This window comes from Leucopleurus acutus, assembly GCF_964270905.1.
Source record: "Leucopleurus acutus genome assembly, chromosome: 10".
Taxonomy (NCBI): Eukaryota; Metazoa; Chordata; class Mammalia; order Artiodactyla; family Delphinidae; genus Leucopleurus; species Leucopleurus acutus.
The window spans coordinates 80,265,648-80,285,059 of NC_139153.1; the positions used below are offsets into that span (position 1 = coordinate 80,265,648).

General features: G+C 44.8%; 1 protein-coding gene across 1 annotated transcript in view; it reads right to left on the reverse strand.

Moving 5' to 3' along the window:
* Nucleotides 1-468: 468 nt before the first annotated feature.
* The window catches only part of CILK1 (ciliogenesis associated kinase 1), a 34,331-nt gene continuing 15,387 nt past the window's right edge, over nucleotides 469-19,412 (reverse strand). The window contains exons 5-13 of the mRNA XM_082848842.1: nucleotides 19,205-19,337; nucleotides 17,551-17,722; nucleotides 14,864-15,031; nucleotides 12,318-12,629; nucleotides 10,765-10,955; nucleotides 10,503-10,651; nucleotides 8,327-8,455; nucleotides 4,930-5,052; nucleotides 469-3,964 (exon numbers count right to left, since the gene is read on the reverse strand). Of these exons, the coding sequence (XP_082704968.1) occupies nucleotides 3,810-3,964; nucleotides 4,930-5,052; nucleotides 8,327-8,455; nucleotides 10,503-10,651; nucleotides 10,765-10,955; nucleotides 12,318-12,629; nucleotides 14,864-15,031; nucleotides 17,551-17,722; nucleotides 19,205-19,337 (1,532 nt within the window). The 3' untranslated portion in view covers nucleotides 469-3,809. The remainder of the gene's footprint in view (nucleotides 3,965-4,929; nucleotides 5,053-8,326; nucleotides 8,456-10,502; nucleotides 10,652-10,764; nucleotides 10,956-12,317; nucleotides 12,630-14,863; nucleotides 15,032-17,550; nucleotides 17,723-19,204; nucleotides 19,338-19,412) is intronic.

Consider the following 19,412-nt stretch of genomic DNA (forward strand, 5'->3'; position numbering starts at 1 on the left):
GGAGAAGAATTTCCTGTGGAATTCTGTATGGAATTCATGAAGTTATGAGTTTCTTTTGAAGGTTTATATTGTACATGTGAGTGTACTGTGAAAGCTAGAAAAACGCAAGGTAGGTATTAATCATGATGAAATCAGCAACAAGAAATTGTGTTGACCTGCTTTTTTTTTTTTCAAATATTCCTACTCACCTAACTTGCTAAAAGCTAGATTTAAAAAGCCTCCACATTGCAAGATAATGCTTCCTACTGCTAGTCTAAGTGTATGCTTTCAATTTCACAGCAGTAACACTATATTAAGCGTTAAGGAGAAGTTACAGAATATCAAAATTCCAAATTAGGAAATAGTAATGTTACTGTTTGATGGGAGAACATACAAACAAAAACAGAACACTCAAATCAATTTTTCTTAAACTGTAACTTTATTTGGAGCAGAATTTTCCTTAAGTAAAGTTAACGTTTTTAAACACCTTAGGACAAACTATTCAAAAAAGGAACATTTTATTTCAGAAGGGGTTTGAGTAAGTGGTTTTCTGTCTTCCTACCTTCCCATCATATGAATATTTGCTTTATAATTAAATATATTCTTAGTTACTCCCTTGTAATCAAACCAGGAGACTAAATTGCTGTCAGCATTGAAATATCCACATCAGAAGACTGTTCAGGTCATTTTAAATTCACATTAGCACAGTGACTATAAGAAACTGATAATACAGATTAACGTGATATTTGCCCCCAGTTTGTCTTCTATGGGTTTCCATGAGAAGGTCCTCACAATAAATTATATAAAATACAGTACTTTGGTTGGAAATTGTAAAAAATAATTCTAAAAATTAACCACATATATTAAACAAACAAGTTGCTACAGTATGCTTTAAATGATATAAAATAATTAGTATGTAAAACATTTTCTTATAAACACATTGCTTTGGATCATACATTGAGCTGAAACATACAGCCCGCATTCTTTTTCTCTCCTAAATGGCCCAGAACAATGGCTTGATGCCACCTCGTGAAAAGACATGGTGCCTGTGAACTCCAACAGTACTGGTAATTCGTACTTAAAAACAAAACGATTCTTGCGTTACGTGGGTTGCCTTGACTGTATTCAACTTTTGATGACTCCAGATGATGACATAGCGTCAGTTTATTAGACGTATATAGTCCTTTAGGCAAGAGATGTGTCTAAAAAATTGCTTAAAAATCAGTTTTCTTCCTATTTAAATCATACATGAGTTGGGTGAGGGCTTAGTAATCAATGGCAGCTTATTGTCAAATTAACAATCACACCAAGAGTAGCTTTTATGCCCATGCAACTTTCCCTGCAGTTCACACACATACCCTTTGGCATACCACTGTCACTGAAACTTTGGGCACTGTACCATTTCCTGACGTCCCAGAAAGCTTTCTGCCTGGAAATGAGGTACAGACGTGGATAGGTACAGTTAAACTCATCACTCTTCTTGGTGTCTTGCAGTAGATTTTGTAAGTCTATAGTCACTAAAAATATAGGCAACAGGTAGCATTTCATTTTCACTTAACAAAATAATGGTGACTATTTGCTTCTATAGTAAACAGCTTGTATGCTCAATTTATCCTTTACCCGTTTCAGGGCGGGGGGGAAAAGAGAACTTTATAGGATTTTGCTAGTTCTTTAGAATTGACATTGTTTTTTCAGCCTTCTAGTTTGCTCAATGCAGCGTCAGCTACTTGACTTGCAAATGAATAAACATGTTTTGCTTCCCAAGGGAAGTTGTTTGCTGATAAACAAATGAAAGCGGAAGAAGAAGAAAAGTGAAATATTTTCCGAATTTGGGCCCTACAAACGTAATAGAAAAACAATTTTATAATGTGTAATAACCAGGTAACTGGGTTTTTCAATTAAAAAAAAATGTAATGACCTTAACATAAGCTAGAGGGCCAAGAATATGGTATTCACAATCCATCTGGTTCTCTAGGGGGTATTTACAATTTAAAACCAGCTTTCCAGCAAGCTGGGTAAGCTTTCAGATTAATTTACTTTTTATACATAATACAGAAAGGGGAAATAAATATTAACCTCATAGTAAAGGACTCATCTCTGAAAACACATTTTCTGCTGCTTGAGATAATGAGAATATAATACAGAAATGAATTCAGCTTCAAGTTGTGCTTACATATACATCTTTATTTCCTGAAGCTTTGCTGCCAGTTTGTTAACAGGAAAATATTACCTCTCAAATCCACTTCCATCGTGTGCTTTTCTCACGCCCCCAGCGATCATGGTGCTTGGTCAGGTATATTTTTGAGCCAGACTCTCCAAAGCACAAATTACTCCCTGATTTTAGGTGAGGGCCCCTTGGGAACCAGCCTGATTTGTTCAAGCTGCAACATATTATGAATACGTCAAAGCAAAAATTTACCAACTTACTAGGTTGAACCATATCAAGGTGCCGATATTCATTTTAACCGACAAAGATGACAATTTCATTGGCTCAACTTGCTATATCCTGGAACCAAATGAGAGTGACTTGAGCCCTGCGAGAAGGTGAGTCAATATACTCCGGAGACTATGCTGCGTTTACAGACGGTGACCTTCTCTCTTGCCTTTCAGGCGACCATGAGTGGAGGCGAGTGTGCCCACAGAGGTGGATCAGAGTGGACGTTCTGTCTTTTTCTGTCTCCAAACTAGCTTTGTCATTTTCAAAATTGCTGTAAACATTCCTCTCAATGGAACAGCCTCTGCCCACCATATAGAGTTCTCACTGTTGAAAGAAACTACACAAGGGTTAAGAGTTCTTTGAATGTGGCACGTGACAGACACTGACATCATGGTAGCTGTGACTTCCCAGACCAGTGGGACCTCTGCCATCTATCTTTCCTGCTCCCCAGATTGCCATGAAAACCGAGCTAAATGCAACATTCTGAGGGTTAGGATAATAAAAAATCTTCTGCTGCTTTGAAACTTAGCTTTTGGATCATGTATCTTGGCAGGGATATAGTTTAAGTGACCGTGTTAACCTTTATGTGGAGAACATTTTGGCTTGAAAAGCTTCCTTTTTGTGGGTACTTATACAAGTTGATTTCAAAAATGGAAGAAAATAGAGTATCATGGCATAGCTTGGTTTCAGCTGGATATCTCCAACCACCAAAAAGGGTGTTATAAACATTTCTAAAAATATTTACTTAGAGTTCTTTCATCTGGGGAGTAAAAAGAAAACAAAGTGAATTATGTAATAGTACTTTTAGAACAGCACAGCGGTATCAAAAAGTCAAACCAATAACATGGTATTGAGAACGGCAGATGGTCAGTTTTCTGGTGCTGAGGTCAGTCCAAAAAAGCCTAAAGTACCGAATATGCCACATTTAAAATTTAACCACTTCACAAATATCTGCACACACTGAGGGAAAAACCCTTTATCGTGTAGCCTTAAATTGCACCCCTGTTGCAATACTGCATCATTATTATTCTATTTTTAAAAATCTGTATAAAATATTATCTGGAACCCCAAAGGAAAATCAATTAATCTTTAAAAACTTCCTTACAAAGTTGACTGTATAAAATGCTAAAACATAATCCATATATACAAAATGCTGCTGTTTAAGAAAATAATGGGACCCAGTTTTAGAATAAAATAACTTTGTACAAAAAAGGTACTGCATTCAAATCAATATTAAAAAAAAAAACTTTAAAAATGAATATTGAAATGTCTCAGTTCAGAAGAATAACTATAAAGTGTTTGCTTTTCCACCATCTGAAAGTCTCTTGCAGGTAGAACACCAGCTGGCTGAGGGAGAGTGTCCTGCTGTCCCCTACAAAGGGCTTCGTGACAGTCATCGCCGAGATGCATACTTAGCAGCCCAGTCCGTCCGGCCGTGCACGGGCTGGGCAGCCGGAGGCCGGGGCAGCGACCCGGGAGTGCTTCTAGGTTGGGTGTGGAAGAAAGGTCGCCCAGGATGAGGTCTCACAGCCTTCAGGGAAGAATAACCTGCAATGAAAGAAAAAGGTGGGTCTGACTGATACGGGACCCATGCAAACAAAGTGCGGCAAAGAGCATCCTGGTGACAAAAATATTAGCAAAGGAGAGCTGAAGAGCAGCCGCCTCTTCAGGGTCCTCCCTCCCAGTTAAGGACAACCCCATTCTATAGTGGTCAGGCCAGAATTACTGGTGTCATCCCTGACCCTTCTCTTTTTCTCAGATCCCACTTGTAATTTTCAGCAAATCCTATTGGCTCTACCTTCCAAACCTACCCAAAACCTGGCCCAGGTCAACCATCACCACCGGCCCAGGCCAGCCTCATTCCTCACCTGGATAATCGTGACAGCCTCCTGGTTGGTTTCCCTACTTCCACCCTGCTCGCCCTTTCAGTCTAGTGACAACAGGGCTTGAGTGAGCCTGGAGATAGAAGTCAGATCCCCTCACTGCCCAGCTCAGAACCCTCCGGGGGCTTCCATGTGGCTCAGAGTCATGACGACGTGCTTACAGTGACCTGTGGGGGGCGCCCCCCATCACCTCTCTGACCTCCTCCTCCTGCTACCCTCCTCTTGTTCACACCATTCCTGCACTCCGCCTCCCTGCTGTTCCTTGCATCTACCAGGCCCATCCTACCTGGAGGCCCAGGCACTAAGAGCCTGCATTATAGGGCTTTCTTGCTCACCTCCTGTAGATCTTTACCCGATGGTTCCTTTGCAGTGAGGTCTTCTTTGGCTGCCCTGTGTAAAATGCATCTGCACCCCACACTCCCTACTCCCTGCTTTAGTTTCCCCTTGGCACTTTAGGAGCATCTTATTTGGTCTACTTACTGTCTGTAGAGTACAAGTTCCAGGAGGACAGGAGTTTTGTGTCTCCTTCACTCGTGGACCCTAGGCCTACAAGGTCCAGCACAAAGCAGCTGTTTGATAACTGTTTGTTGAATCAATTCATGAATAATAATAATCTGAAATAGAACTTACCAGGGGAAGGGTCAGGTATAGGTGCCACGTGGACCCTCTGCACAGTAGAACCGATTTCTTTTTTCAGAAAGGAAGGGATATAGTTTCCAGCCAGTCCACTAGAACTTGTTGAGGTGGAACCAACTGATTTGCAAAAGGAAAAGCTTGTTACTGCCAAGACATGCACAGGACACCAATGGGGGTAAAGGACAGTGGGGCAGGACAATAGAGAACCAGGTTTTGACTTTCAGGGGAAAAGAATTAGGATAAAAACAGTGAATTCCGAGCAGAGCATTCCACCACACTACGCTGCTGGAAACGCCGGGGGATGGGGCGAGAGTGTGCAAGACGGTGCTGACCCTGTAGCCTGTACCCACAGGGAGGCTGGTAGGTTGGTTTGCTTAAAAAAAAGGGGAAATTTGGAATTTTCTGTTTGTAATAATAAGTTTAAGCTGTTCTGGAATTTTCTTTTTCTGCTCCATAACATACAAGAGTTAGCCTTCCATGTCAGTACATACAAATTCCAGAATACGGTTAAACCATAGCTCATTTAACCGTTCTCTTATTGATCAGCATACAGGTTATGTTAATTATTTAGCTGTTATAAGTAATTCTATGCTAAGTATTCTTGTCGAGAACCAGAAAATTAATCCTTATTAAAATATATTAAATACGTTCACTTTTTATGTCATTTCTGTCTTGAGACAGTTTTAAGGGCAGGAACTGGGTGCTATTCATCTTAGTGTCCCAGGCGGTTCATGGAAGCCTTACATATAGCAAGTAGTCAATACGTATCAGATGGGTGAATGTGTATCTATAATCAAGGTGCACACGGAATAATGAAGAATGTTGTACAAATGGAAGTTATATCCATTCGGAAGAGCTCATGAGGGGGAGAGCTGCTCTCTGTCTTCACAACACAGAGCATTCTTGGCAACTGCTCAAGGCAGAGCGGGAGCAAGGGTCTGAGCTCATGTGTGAGGAGCTGTGCTGGTCAGCCGGAGCACATTTTGCAATTTTGGTGACTAGACAGATAAGAAGAAAAATGGGAAGAGAATTTGAACAAGGAAATCACAGAAGGAAAAAGACGTAGAGTCAGTAAACACAAGAGAAGATGCTCAACCCTCATTAGTCAATGGGGCATGCGGGTTGAAGCCACAGTAAGATGCCATTGCACACCCTCAGATGAGCACCCGTTGACAATCTCAACAGTACCAAGAGCATCAAGGGCAGAGCACAACTCCCACACCCTGCTGGACAGCAGCTGGGCAAAGTCCAAGATGAACACAGCCTTTAAGCTAACACATTTACGTGATACCCAGAAACCTCACACGTGCACACCACCTATAGGGGGCATCAATATTCACTCCGGTGCTCTAACTGTGAGAACTGTCAACAACTTACACGTTGGTCAAGAAGAGAAGGAATGAATAAATTATGTTCTAAGTGTCCATCAACAGATGAATGGATAAAGAAGACGTGGTATAGATATACAATGGAATACTACTCAGCCATAAGAAAGAACAAAATTTTGCCATTTGCAGCAATATGGATGGACTTGGAGGTCATTATACTAAGTGAAATAAATCAGATAAAGACAAATACCGTATGATATAACTTATATGTGGAATCTAAAACATATTAACAAAGAAACAAAATTGAGTTATTTGTAGTGAGGTGGATGGACTTAGAGACTGTCATACAGAGTGAAGTACGTCAGAAAGAGAAAAACAAATACCATATGCTAACACATATATATGGAATTAAAAAAAAACGGTTATGAAGAATCTAGGGGAAGGGCAGGAATAAAGATGCAGACGTAGAGAATGGACTTGAGGACATGTGGAGGGGGAAGGGTAAGCTGGGATGAAGTGAAAGAGTGGCATGGACTTATATACACTACCAAATGTAAAATAGATAGCTAGTGGAAAGCAGCCGCATAGCACAGGGAGATCAGCTCGGTGCTCTGTGACACCTAGAGGGGTGGGATAGGGAGGGTGGGAGGGAGATGCAAGAGGGAGGGGATATGGGGATATATGTATACGTATAGCTGATTCACTTTGTTATAAAGCAGAAACTAACACACCATTGTAAAGCAATTATACTCCAATAAAGATGTTTAAAAAATATTAACAAATTAATGAATATAACAAAAGAAAAGCAGACAGATATAGAGAACTAGTGGTTGCCAGTGAGGAGAGGGAAGGGAGGAGGGGCAGTATACGGGTAGGAGATTAAGAGGTATAAGCTATTAGGTATAAAATAAGCTACTATGGATATATTGCACAGCACAGGTAATATAGCTAATATTTTATAATAACTATAAGTGGAGCATAACCTTTAAAGATTGTGAATCACTATAGTGCACACCTGTAGCTTATATAATATTGAACAGCAGCTATACTTGAATTAAAAAAATTATATTCTAGTATGAATAATAAATCGTGGTATCATACACTTATATATATTGTATATGTAATACTATACATAATGTGATATATATTCTATGGATGTATAATTGCTGCATATGTAATATAATTATTAAAATGAGTGGAGATCCAGGATTATATGCATATAAATTTTAAAACATGCAAAACCATACTAGGTATTTCTTGTATACTAAAAACAAAGCATGGGGCTTTCCTGGTGGCGCAGTGGTTGAGAGTCCGCCTGCCGATGCAGGGGACACGGGTTCGTGCCCCGGTCCGGGAAGATCCCACATGCCGCGGAGCGGCTGGGCCTGTGAGCCATGGCCGCTGAGCCTGTGCGTCCGGAGCCTGTGCTCCGCGACGGGAGAGGCCACAACTGTGAGAGGCCCGCGTACCACAAAAAAAAAAATAAAAAAATACATGAACACGCAATGGACAAAGGCAGAGAGAAGAGGAGCCCAGATGTTTACTTGGCATGTGGAAGGCGAAGCAGCCCACAGCAGGGGAAGCTGTCTACTGGGCACGGGGTGTGTCTCCCTGGAGGACTTCTGAAATTCATCTGTCTATTATAAAAAGAGTAGGCAGGGGCTTCCAAACCGTCCACCTTCCAACCAGAAGGGGTTCTGATGCCCCCGGCTAAGGCTGGGCCATCAGACAGAAGGGAGAAGGCAGAGCAAGGCAGACCCAGTGAAGTGTGGCCCTGGAGGTCGCCCACCACAGAGCAGGGCCTCGGAATCCAGACCCGTAAGACTGTTTTTCCCTTGCACCAGGGAAGACTGCTCTCGTCCCCTGCTACTCTTGACGGCGGAGCCGGAGGGAACTGGCGGAGTCCCCAAGGCCTGCTGCCAGGTGAGAGAGGGCAGCACGGGCCTGGAAAAGAGGCCCAGGGTTTTCACGCCAGAGAGGCCCTCGCGGTTCCACGGCTTGTCACCCTGCCACATCCAGAGAATCTGCTTCTTATCATTTAGGGGTTAATCATCATTACTCACCTGAATTTATTTTGCTGACCACTGATACCATCCCTGAAGATTTTCCAGACAAACCAGAACTAGACCATGGATTAGATGGAATAAAATCCTTTCCTGGATTTGGGAGTATGCCGTTTCTTATATTTATTCCTAATAGGGAAGAAATGTTTTTCAAATGCAAAATTTATATTTAATCTTGCATCACATGTCAGAGATGAAACGAATGCAGAATCCAATTTGTCAAAGACTTCCCGTGTTTCAACAATCAAAGCAAAAACTGACCATGATGATGTCATCAGATAGGTGGCAGAGGAAAGATGCCATCTTCGGGGTGGTGGGTGGCCTGACAGACCTCAACTTCTACCAACAGATCTGTCCACGTCTGATGTCTTGACCACCTGGTGCAGTCCTGGGCTTCTGGGTCCCTCGGCCTTCCTACTCATCTGCCTTCGCAGACCACTGCCTTTCCGTCAGCTGCCCAAGTTCTTCTCTTGTCCCTCCACACCCCCAAGCCCAGCTCCGCAGCCCTCTGCTCTCCTCTTTCTGAATTCTGAAATTCCATCCTCTCAACCTGACATGGACTATGGGAGGTGACTCTGGTCTGTACCAATGACCCTCACCGACTCCCTCACGCCCAAGGCTGCCTTGACCTCAACTGCAAGCAAACCACTGCCCCCCCCGGACCACCCACTTCCCACTCCTACCAGGCCTTGCAGGTAGCTTTCAGAACAGAAAACCTCAATTCATCCTTTACCCTTCTTCATCCCCTAGAGCCCAAAAGAAATAACTCTCTCTGCCTGTGCTCACTGCAGCTGGAGTCTTTGCCCCCCCCCATACCCTGTCATCTGGGAAGTGGCAGGCCAGTCTCCTAAGGCCACAGTGCCAAGCCCGATGAGGTCTGGCAGTATTTAGGAGGCCTGTTCCCAGTCAAGAGTGGGGAACCAGTGCATCAGCAGGGCCTCCATTCCCCGCCCTAGGTCTCCACCCTGGGTCTGAGCACCACTGTCCCCACCTGGACAACAGCGACAGCTTGTGGGCCCCTCACCCATGCAGCACACAGATGTCAAAAAAAGCACGTCAGTCCACCAGCTACGACCCTTCAAGAGCTTCCAGTGGCTCATGAAATAAAATCCAAATTTCTTATAAGACACCCAAAGATGCCTCATGCGTCTAACACCTCATCCTCTCTGACGGGGCTCGGGCCATATGCTGGCCTCTCTCAAGCCAAGCCCTTTCCTGCCTGCAGGCCTCTGTACTGGCTATTCCCTCTGCTCAGCATGTCTCTGTGCACCTGGAGTTCTTTCCCAATCGCTGGGGCCCAGGTCGGAGTCACTTGCTCAGAGAGGCCTTCCCCGGCTACTCTGTCTAAAGTACTGCCTCTGCCCCTATTTCATCACCCTTAACGCCAGTTGTCACCATCTGTGGCTATGGTGTGTCCATTTATTTAGGGACTGTCTCCCACCACTAGAAAATACGAGGGTGAGGATACTGTCTACAGGCTGCTGGCTAAAGTCACTGCATAGCCTGTGATGTGAATGGAGGCCCTAGAGGTGGGCAGCCTAGTGGCCCCTCCTGGCTATTGTGTCCACCAGATTCTCAGTGCCCAGCATGGGACGCTGTGCAATACGGATTTACTGATGGAATGAATTTGAGAATGAACGGTTGGCTAACACTGTACGCTTAGAATACGGAGAATGCGAAGAGAGGTCTGGGTACCCTCCAACTACAATGTTTTCACTTAACCCCTGTGGTACAGCCACATGGGGTGACTAAGCTCCCATCTGCTTTCCTGAGAAAACACACAGGGCTGGTAGTTTCTGGAGAGACCTTGGGCAAGCTGCCTGGTTCTTCCTGGTTACTCCTTCCCTGGGGACTGGACCCGGTTTCCTCTACCAAATTTCTTATCTTAGGCAACTACAGAAGATAAGAATGTGAAGCCTGGGAATTCCCTGATGGTCCAGTGGTTTGGACTCCGCACTTCCACTGGTCAGGGAACTAAGATCCCGCATGCCATGTGGCCAAAAAAAAAAGAAAGAATGTGAAGCCTGGGCTTCAGCTAGTATTTCTATGGTGGTCCCACCAGTTCGGAAGAGAAGCCCCAGGCACTTGCAATCCAAAACAGGATCTTTGTGAACACGTGATTCCAGGGACACGATTTCTTATCAGTGATCAGAGCAGAGGCAGGAATGTTTATTACCAGGCAGGTACCGGGAGTGCTTCAGGTAGTGCTGCTTGGCCGCTGACCTCAAGGTGGGCGTGTCGCACCGGGGATAGGATGTCTGGGTTGGGGCACTATTTCCGGTGCCCACGGGCTCTGAGGGCTTCAGGTCCAGAACACTCTCAAATCTGAGTGGGGAGAAGATGGTTTCGGTCAGCACGAGCTGGGCAGCTCATCAGACGTAAAGATGACCTCACAGACCCCAGGTGCAGTCCGTGCACAGACAGGAGCCCACACTTGCCTGCACAGAGTCTCATCGCTCTGTCTCTTCTTGTTTTTCAGGTCAATCCTGGTGAACGATGGGCTGAAGTCCGAGTCATCTAAGTCAGCCCAGCCATCAGAATCCTTTGCTAACCTGGAAACGAGACCCCACCTTCTCCTACTCTTTGGCTTGATCTCACCATTTTTGTGCTCCAGGCCAGTGAGAATTCTCTGTGTATACAAGGAGAGGGGGGAAAAAAGCAATACTTGGCATTAACGGAGCTCACCCACGAGTAATCCCCATTCTGAACTTTCTCGGTTATGTAAAGGAGGGTTCTGGGGCGTTTCCTTCCCCAATATGCAATATACTGTTTATTGGAAAGGACAACGGTGGAAAACACAGTCCCGGACCTGTGTCATTCAGCCTGCACAGATTACATCAGTTTTCATTCAATGGGGACGCTAAGCTGTGTAAGATAAGGATTTAAAAAAAGAAATTTAAGGTACTTCTCACGTATGAGGAAAGTGGCTGGATGCTGAAACAGGGCTCATCTCTGAAAGAGTTAGTGTGATTGACACTGTCCTAAATAGAATGTAAGAGAATATAGCTAAAGTGTCAGTCACCTGCTCTTTTATAGAAAACAATGCAATTAATGCCTTCTTTGCCTTCTCAGTAGACCTGGATCCTATTTAACTGCAGAATTAGCTACAGTAAGAAATTTCCAAACACCCACTGCTGCTGCAGGGGGGCGGGGGTAAAGTGGACAGTCTGGAGACACCATCCCTGTAACCTCATGCTGCCCTAGTCGGGAGCCGGCACTCACTGAGTAAATGCTAGTCGACAGATAAAGTATTATTTTTGCATAAAGGTGTTAGAAGATCAGACTCTCAGACAGCACTATAAGGCTAATGGAAACCAGGCTCCCGTGTCAGATTATTATCTTATTGACTAACACTCACTGTTTCCTTTGGAACAGCAAGAGGAAAAGGAAGAGCTGGGCTCCATCAACAGCCTGGCATTACCAGCATCGACTGAGGGCACCGATAGGAATAATGATCTACAAATATTAGTGGGGCACTTGACGATTTTCAAAACATCTTCACAAGCAGCAGGACCTTTGATCCCCATGAACAGCCCTGTCTGGTGGGCAAGGATCCTCCTTTTCCAGATTAGGACACTGAGTCCACAGGGGTCGATAATAACAATGACTAGCGCTCTCCTTATCCACCCCTGTTTCACAGATGAGGGAGTGAGGAGCACAGAGGCCAGGTACCCTGCACAGGGTCACAAAGCTATGAAACAGCAGAGCCGAGATGCGAGACCCTAGTGATCTGGGGCCGCGTCCAGCCTTCGGCCACCACCCCGCGGCCAGGCCCCCAGGCGCGGCACTGTAATTCACAGGCAGAGCCAGAACTTGAACTTAGACCTTTAACTCCAAAGCCAAGGCTCTTTTCACAATTCCATGATATTGCAAAGACAGATCTATGATAATTAGACCTTATCTGCTGAAAAAGAAAATATTTCACTCAGTAAGTAGGGTCAGAGGAGGGACAGGCCAGACACAGGGCTCTCGAGTGAATCTTCCTGCTTACTGCCTGGGGATGCTTGGCGTGGAGGGATGGCAAGAGCAAAGGGCTTGGCTTGTCCTCTGGGAGGTGATCCGTCCTGGAAGCCTCGGCTTTGTAGGGGTATGTGAGATGCTGAGGGGGCTGGCTGGCTTGCTGCTGTCTCAAAGAAATGCGCGTGTGTGGCTTGGTTGGGGGCTGGGCAGGAGGGACCGGCTTTATGTGAGACGGTGGGGCTGCCTTTTCCAGACCGTCCTTCTGTGGTCTTCCTGAATCCTGAAGGCTCTGTGTGGTGCTGCCCAGGGGGTGCCCAACCTGGAAGTAAGGATATCGAAGCGCCTGGAACGACACATAAGGCTGTTTTAGGAGAAGAATCTGGCCAGGAAGGTTGACACCATTCAGGGTTGCTGGCTAGATGTCACGAAACCGGTTTACTACAGTTGCTTAGTCCAAACCAATTATAAAACAGCAACCTGAATCTGTAACACCCTTTGTGAATTTCCTTATCTAAAATAGTGTAAAATGTACGGACCGGTTGCCACACTCAAATTACTTGGGTAAAGCATCCAGGTTCACTGCTATGCCCTTTGCTACTTCTGCCAGTATCCTGGCTTTGTAACTTATTTGCTGTGTGTCTTAAATATAATATTTCACCGTTCTAAGCCCATTTCTTCAGTCCATAGAAAGAAAAAAAATAAAATGGAGAGAGCCAAGTATAATGATCCAGGAGGACTCTGAAAAATCAAATATAAAATAAGCAGGTACAGATAAACAACAAGGATTTACTGTATAGCACAGGGAACTATCTCCAATATCTTGTAATAATCTGTAACGGAAAAGAAATGTATATAAAACTATCACTTTGCTGTACACCTGAAATTAACACAATATTGTAAACCAACTATACTTCAACTAAAAAAAAAATAAAATAAGCAGGTGCATCTGCTTTAACACCAGAAACGCCAAGAGTGTAATGCATGCTACAGTTAAACCTTGCCCATCAAGATAATCACGCTCTCTGGATCGCCGAGGGATAAATCTTAAAGTGCTGGGTTTGCAATTCTTTCTGAAATATTCCCTAGTCTTTTTGAGTGGAAGTCATTGACTACAACATAACCTTTCTCGATCAATCTGGGACATAGCTATAAACACCTGTAATGATAGTAAGTGTAGATACAGAGGCAAATAACATGGATACTCCCATAGTGGTCCTGGACCCTGATATCTAACTCGGAAAGTCTTCTCTGTACTCCCAGGTATTTTTGCAAGTCTCAACTGACTTGGGGGTATTTTTAGCTTTTCTGATACTATTCTTAAAAGTACACATTCCTCTCTTGGTTCCTGGGTTCCTTACAGAATCTTTTTCTTTTCATCTCTAAAAAACTTTACATTGTAAAAAACTGGGTTCGTCAGAAAGCTTCCTTCCTGCCCTGAAACCATTTGTTTCTCCAACCTTCTTGAGCCACCCAGGGTCTTGGCTGTTTCTTCTTTGAGCCACTGGACAGCTGCTTTTCTCCCATTCCTTAATCCCCCCAACCATCAGCTCTCAGCTCTCACAAATTCTAACGTCATGTCGGCCCTATCTTCAAGTGCCCCTGTCACTGTCGCTCAGCTAAATCACTGACTCTGATTAGAACTGGTCACCTTTTTGATTCTCTGAGCAGTGGGATTATCAATGAGACAAGATGAGAAGGGGCCAGGTACAACTACCACAAAAAGAAGCTGGCAGGAGGCCTGGCGGTGTTTGAAGCCCGTGGCACTACATGTCTCTTTTGGGTGTACTTTATAATCTAAGTCAAAGTGGCCTTGGGGGAGGGCGGATTGGGAAAACAGGAGGTATGGAATTGGGAAAACAGAAGATGTGTCATCCACGTGACAGAACTGCCATTGATAGTACACTATCTGTACTAGTTACTGGTAGAGGTATTAAGGCAAATCACTTAAGCTTTCTTTTCTTTTTTTTTTTTTTGCAAATCACTTATACTTCCTGAGATTCAATTTTCTCATTTATAGAATGAAAACAGTAACACCTATCTCATGGAGACTTCACAGCGTTAAAATCACATAAAAACATCCTAAAGCATGTGCAAGCTATAAAGTGCTATAAAATGCTAATTACATTTATTATCCTAGCTCTCTCTCTCTCTGTCATCTGTAAAATGAGTGATTTGGATCTTACAAGATATTTTCACTTTGAAACTGCCTTTCAACAACCAGTACTGCCTTATAAACAAACTGCTACATCATCTTAACTCATAGAGAATATATTTGAAAACATCTGCCAAAGACAGGTGGATATGTTTATTTTCATTTTCACGTATACGGTGATATATGACGTGAACTGTATGGCAATCTTCAAAGCAACTATATTGTTTACACCTTAACTACTTTAGACACAGACAGTTTCAAACTATTTTAAGTTCTTATACCTTATATAGTTCACCATTAGTGGTATTCAATACTAGTTTTCACACGTAATGCCTAATAAAATACTTTCCATGAGATTTATAGGAATTATTCACAGTTAGACATGAACTTCAAGAGAAACGCATCTGAAGAAAATGGAAGGAAACCTGACTAGCTGTTGGCCGTTTCTTGGGATCCCACTGCAGCATGTCTCTCAGGAGATGAACTGCTTCGCTGCTGGCATTTGGAATCAGGGTCTTCAAGTTATTGGGCACACAGTGGGGCCAGCGGAAGTTCATAGCACTCGACAGTTGGTAGCCTTCAGGCCAGTCAGTCTGAAAGAAGGAAAAGGTAGAAAATCTTGCTCAGCCAATCGCTGTGATCGGACTTTATAATCTGGCGTGTATGACGTGTCACTGCCACGTCCATACTAACTATGGTGGTGGTGGCACTGTGGGTACTGAAATGCAGGAGGATGCTAACAGAGAGACACAAAGAACAGGAAGACTGGGGAACAGTGGGAAAGACACTGGATTTGCCATCAACTTTTATTTTTTTTTGGCTGAATCGCGTGGCTTGCAGGATCTTAGTTCCCTGACCAGGGATTGAACTTGGGCCACGGCAGTGAAAGCGCCAAGTCCTAACTACTGGACTGCCAGGGAAATCCCCATTCCAACTTATTTTATAACTTTAACACAAGACAGTTCACCTCTTGAGATTTGGGGGTTGAACCAAATTAGTATTTTCCCAATTGCGTTCCATGAGACATAGGTTTTAGAAACTGCTAATGAGTTTTTTTTGGGGAAAAAATAAAACAAAACACCTTGTTCTTGGTCAAATAAACTTGTGAAAGCCTCCATATTACTATATCCCCATCTTGGTGAGTCAAAGTACAAACGCTTAGAAACCCAGCAGTCAGGATAGCTATTAGTCTCAAGTCCTCCACTTTTTCATGCATCAGACCTACGGGGCACTCAGCGCTGGAGCGAATGACGGAAGATGCAGAGCAATCAGTCTTTAAGATCCCTGTTAGCTCCAACAAACTCCTGTTTTATATGACACATTCTGAGGTAATTGCTTTTTATTTTTTTAAAGTGAAGTGGCAGAATATATAGCTTGTATCATTCATTCACTTAGAGTAGTTACCGAGGGCCTCCTATATACTTAATGTTGTTGGGTATCCAAAAAATAATCCAATATAAATCCTGTCCTTAAAGATATTATGGTCCGAAAGAGAAAATAAGACATTTATTTTAAAAGCACAGTAACACAAAATAAAAAGTAACAAAGGTCACAAGAGAAGTAGAGATACAGTCATCCAGAGGAGGGACAGATTCCAGCAGGAGAGTCTGGAAATCTTGAAGAGGTGGCACTAATGATTCCGTCAGATAATTTTTCTTTCTTTTTTTTTTTTTTTTGCGGTACGCGGGCCTCTCACTGTTGTGGCCTCTACCGTTGCGGAGCACAGGCTTCGGACGCGCAGGCTCAGCGGCCATGGCTCACGGGCCCAGCCGCTCCGCAGCACTTGGGATCTTCCCGGACCGGGGCACGAACCCGTGTCCCCTGCATCGGCAGGCAGACTCTCAACCACTGCGCCACCAGGGAAGCCCCCTTCAGATAATTAAAAAAAATTTTTTGAGGGTCTGGTTTGTACCAGCAATGGTGCTAGAATGTGTGAAATAAATGCAAAAAGAAACACAAGACAAATCTGTTCCCTGAGTGAGCTTATGGTCCAGGAAACAGATTATGTACACATGATATATTAATAACACAGAACACAGCTGAACATGAAGAGATTAGAGGAATAGGGAGGAGAAAGATTACGAGGGTCTTGGAAGAAGAGTGGGATTGGGGCACATGAGACATGCACTTGGCAGAAGCGGGAGATTCTAGAGCACAGAGCCAGGAGGGGTGCAAGTGGCAGATACGGGATTAGAGTTAGGGGGCTGGGCAGTAGATATTTTTAGGAGGGGAGGACAGTACCAGAGTAGTTCTTTAGGGCAATAAGTCTGGCCGCAGACTGGAAGAAACGCTGGAGGGAAAAGACTTGAAGGCAGAAAGACTGGGGAGGTGCCCCCCTCCCCAGACACAGGCGGGCTTCAGTCTGAGATACCGGCTGGAGATAGCAGGATCTATGGGCCAACTGCTTGGATAAAGGGAAAGGGGAGCAAGGGAGAGAGGAAGAAGGTAAAACTGAAACTCAGCCTCAAGGCTAGGCTCTGGGATGTGATGGGACCACAGGCAGAAGTGGGGAATGAGCGAAGGAGGCTGGTTGGGGCCGAAACAAAAAGCAGTCCGGGGCTCCCCTCGTGGCGCAGCGGTTGAGAGTCCGCCTGCCAATGCAGGGGACGCGGGTTCGTGCCCCCGTCCGGGAGGATCCCGCATGCCGCGGAGCGGCTGGGCCCGTGAGCCGTGGCTGCTGAGCCTGCGCGTCCGGAGCCTGTGCTCCGCAACGGGAGAGGCCACAACAGTGAGAGGCCCGCGTAAGCAGTCTGGGTCAGACGTGCTGAGTTGGAGGTAAGGGTGAAGGTGTCAGGGAAACACCCCAGAGAAAGATGTAAATTTGTGACCAGAGTTATAAAGGAAAGGGGGAGGGCTACAGATCACATTAGGAGACGTCTGCACGGATAAGAGTTGTAGCCACGAGAACGCAGAAGCTCTGCAAGGGAGCGGAGAGGACGCGGGCAGAAAAGCAGAGGAAGCCAGGACGTCTTCCACTGCAGGGTAGGAGAAGGGTGTGGAGGACCACCCAGGGCGAGGAAGATCCAGAACAAGCCGGTGCTGCCCAGGGCGGGGGGCAGGGAACACAGGAAGCTGCAGCTTTGTCCCACAGGCTTTTGTCCCACCTCATTACCTTTTTGGGTGTCCCCAGCACTTGGCAGATTTTGAAGATTGTGTCGATCTCACTGGCCCCGGGGAAGAGTGGCCGGAGCGTGTACACCTCTGCCATGATGCAGCCCACGGCCCAGATGTCGATGGGGGAGCTATAGTTTGTGGACCGCAGGAGCACCTCCGGGGCCCGGTACCTGCAAGACCAAGGAGAAGCTAGTTCCATACCCACCGGTCAGAAGCAAACTAAATACACACTCAGCTCCTCAGAGCGTTTCTGTATTTCTGTTTTCTGTCTAGTTCAGGGCGGTGCACGGACTCGTCAAGCAACAGCTGTAGCTGCAGCATAAAGCTGGACTCCTCTGCTTCACAGGGTTTTCTATGGAGCATTTCTTGACAGGCCTCTGCTCTATAGCATTTTCGAGAAATACAGACAGTGAGAGAGAAGAGGAAAAGAGCGAGTGAGAGAGGAGGGAAAAGGAGCGAGAGAGAATATAGAGCTAGTGGTCTGTAGGCTCTTCTTGGTCATGGCCAACTGCTTAAATCAAATTCTTAGGGCCTGAAAGTTTTAATAACACCAACTGGCTGATTTTCAGACAGGTCTTTGGAGAATCTTTCACACAACTCTTTTAGGAAAAGGTCTTCTGGAAGCTCTATATACAGAATATTATTTAGATCATGGAAAAGCACAAGGGACTTCCTTTTTAAAGAAGTTTTTTATTGAAGTATATTCGATTTACAGTGTGTGTTAGTGTCTATTGTACAGCAAAGTGATTCAGATACATATATTCTTTTTCAGATTCTTTTCCATTATAGTTTATTACAAGATATTGAATATAGTTCCCTGTTGGACTTCCTTCTAAAATTGTTTACAACACAAGCTTTTTTTAAAAAAATAAATTTATTTATTTTTATTTTATTTATTTTTGGTTGCGTTGGGTCTTTGTTACCATGCATGGGTTTTCTCTAGTTGCGGTGAGCAGGGGCTACTCTTTGTTGTGGTGTGTGGGCGTCTCACTGCGGTGGCTTCTCTTGTTGTGGAGCACGGGCTCTAGGCGTGCGGGCTTCAGTAGTTGTGGCTCAGGGCTCTAGAGCACAGGCTCAGTAGTTGTGGCGCACGGGCTTAGTTGCTCCACAGCATGTGGGATCTTCCCGGGTCAGGGCTCAAACCCGTGTCCCCTGCACTGGCAGGCAGATTTTTAACCACTGTGCCACCAGGGAAGCCCCTATTATACAAGCTTTTAGGCTTGTACAATGCCAACATTCCTACACATATGTGTTTCAAATGGTGTTCTTAGTGGAAAATTAGTATTTGTGACAATAATATTATCCTCAGTATAATCACATGGTCTTTAAATGGTCTTTAAAAATAAGAAATGCAGGGCTTCCTTGGTGGCGCAGTGGTTGAGAGTCCGCCTGCCAATTCAGGGGACGCGGGTTCGTGCCCGGTCTGGGAGGATCCCACATGCCACGGAGCGGCTGGGCCTGTGAGCCATGGCCACCGAGCCTGCGCAGACGGAGCCTGTGCTCCGCAACGGGAGAGGTCACAGCAGTGAGAGGCCCGCGTACCGCAAAAAAAAAAAAAAAAAAAAAGAAATGCAAACATTAATATTATCCTCAGTATAATGGTATATTTTTAAAGAAGTGCAATTAAGTCCTTTGAGGAAGATGGTACTCACCATCTGGTAGATACATAGTCTGTGTATGGAGGTCTCGATCGGATTTCTCGGGCCAATCCAAAGTCTGCAATTTTCACGAGTTCGGGTCCCATACAGAGGAGGTTCTCCGGCTTTAAGTCCCGATGGAAGAAGCCTGCGGAGGTGGTAGAGAAGGAATTCAGAGGCAAGATCGTGCCTGCATTACTCTTTGCAGCTGTATTGCTCTTTT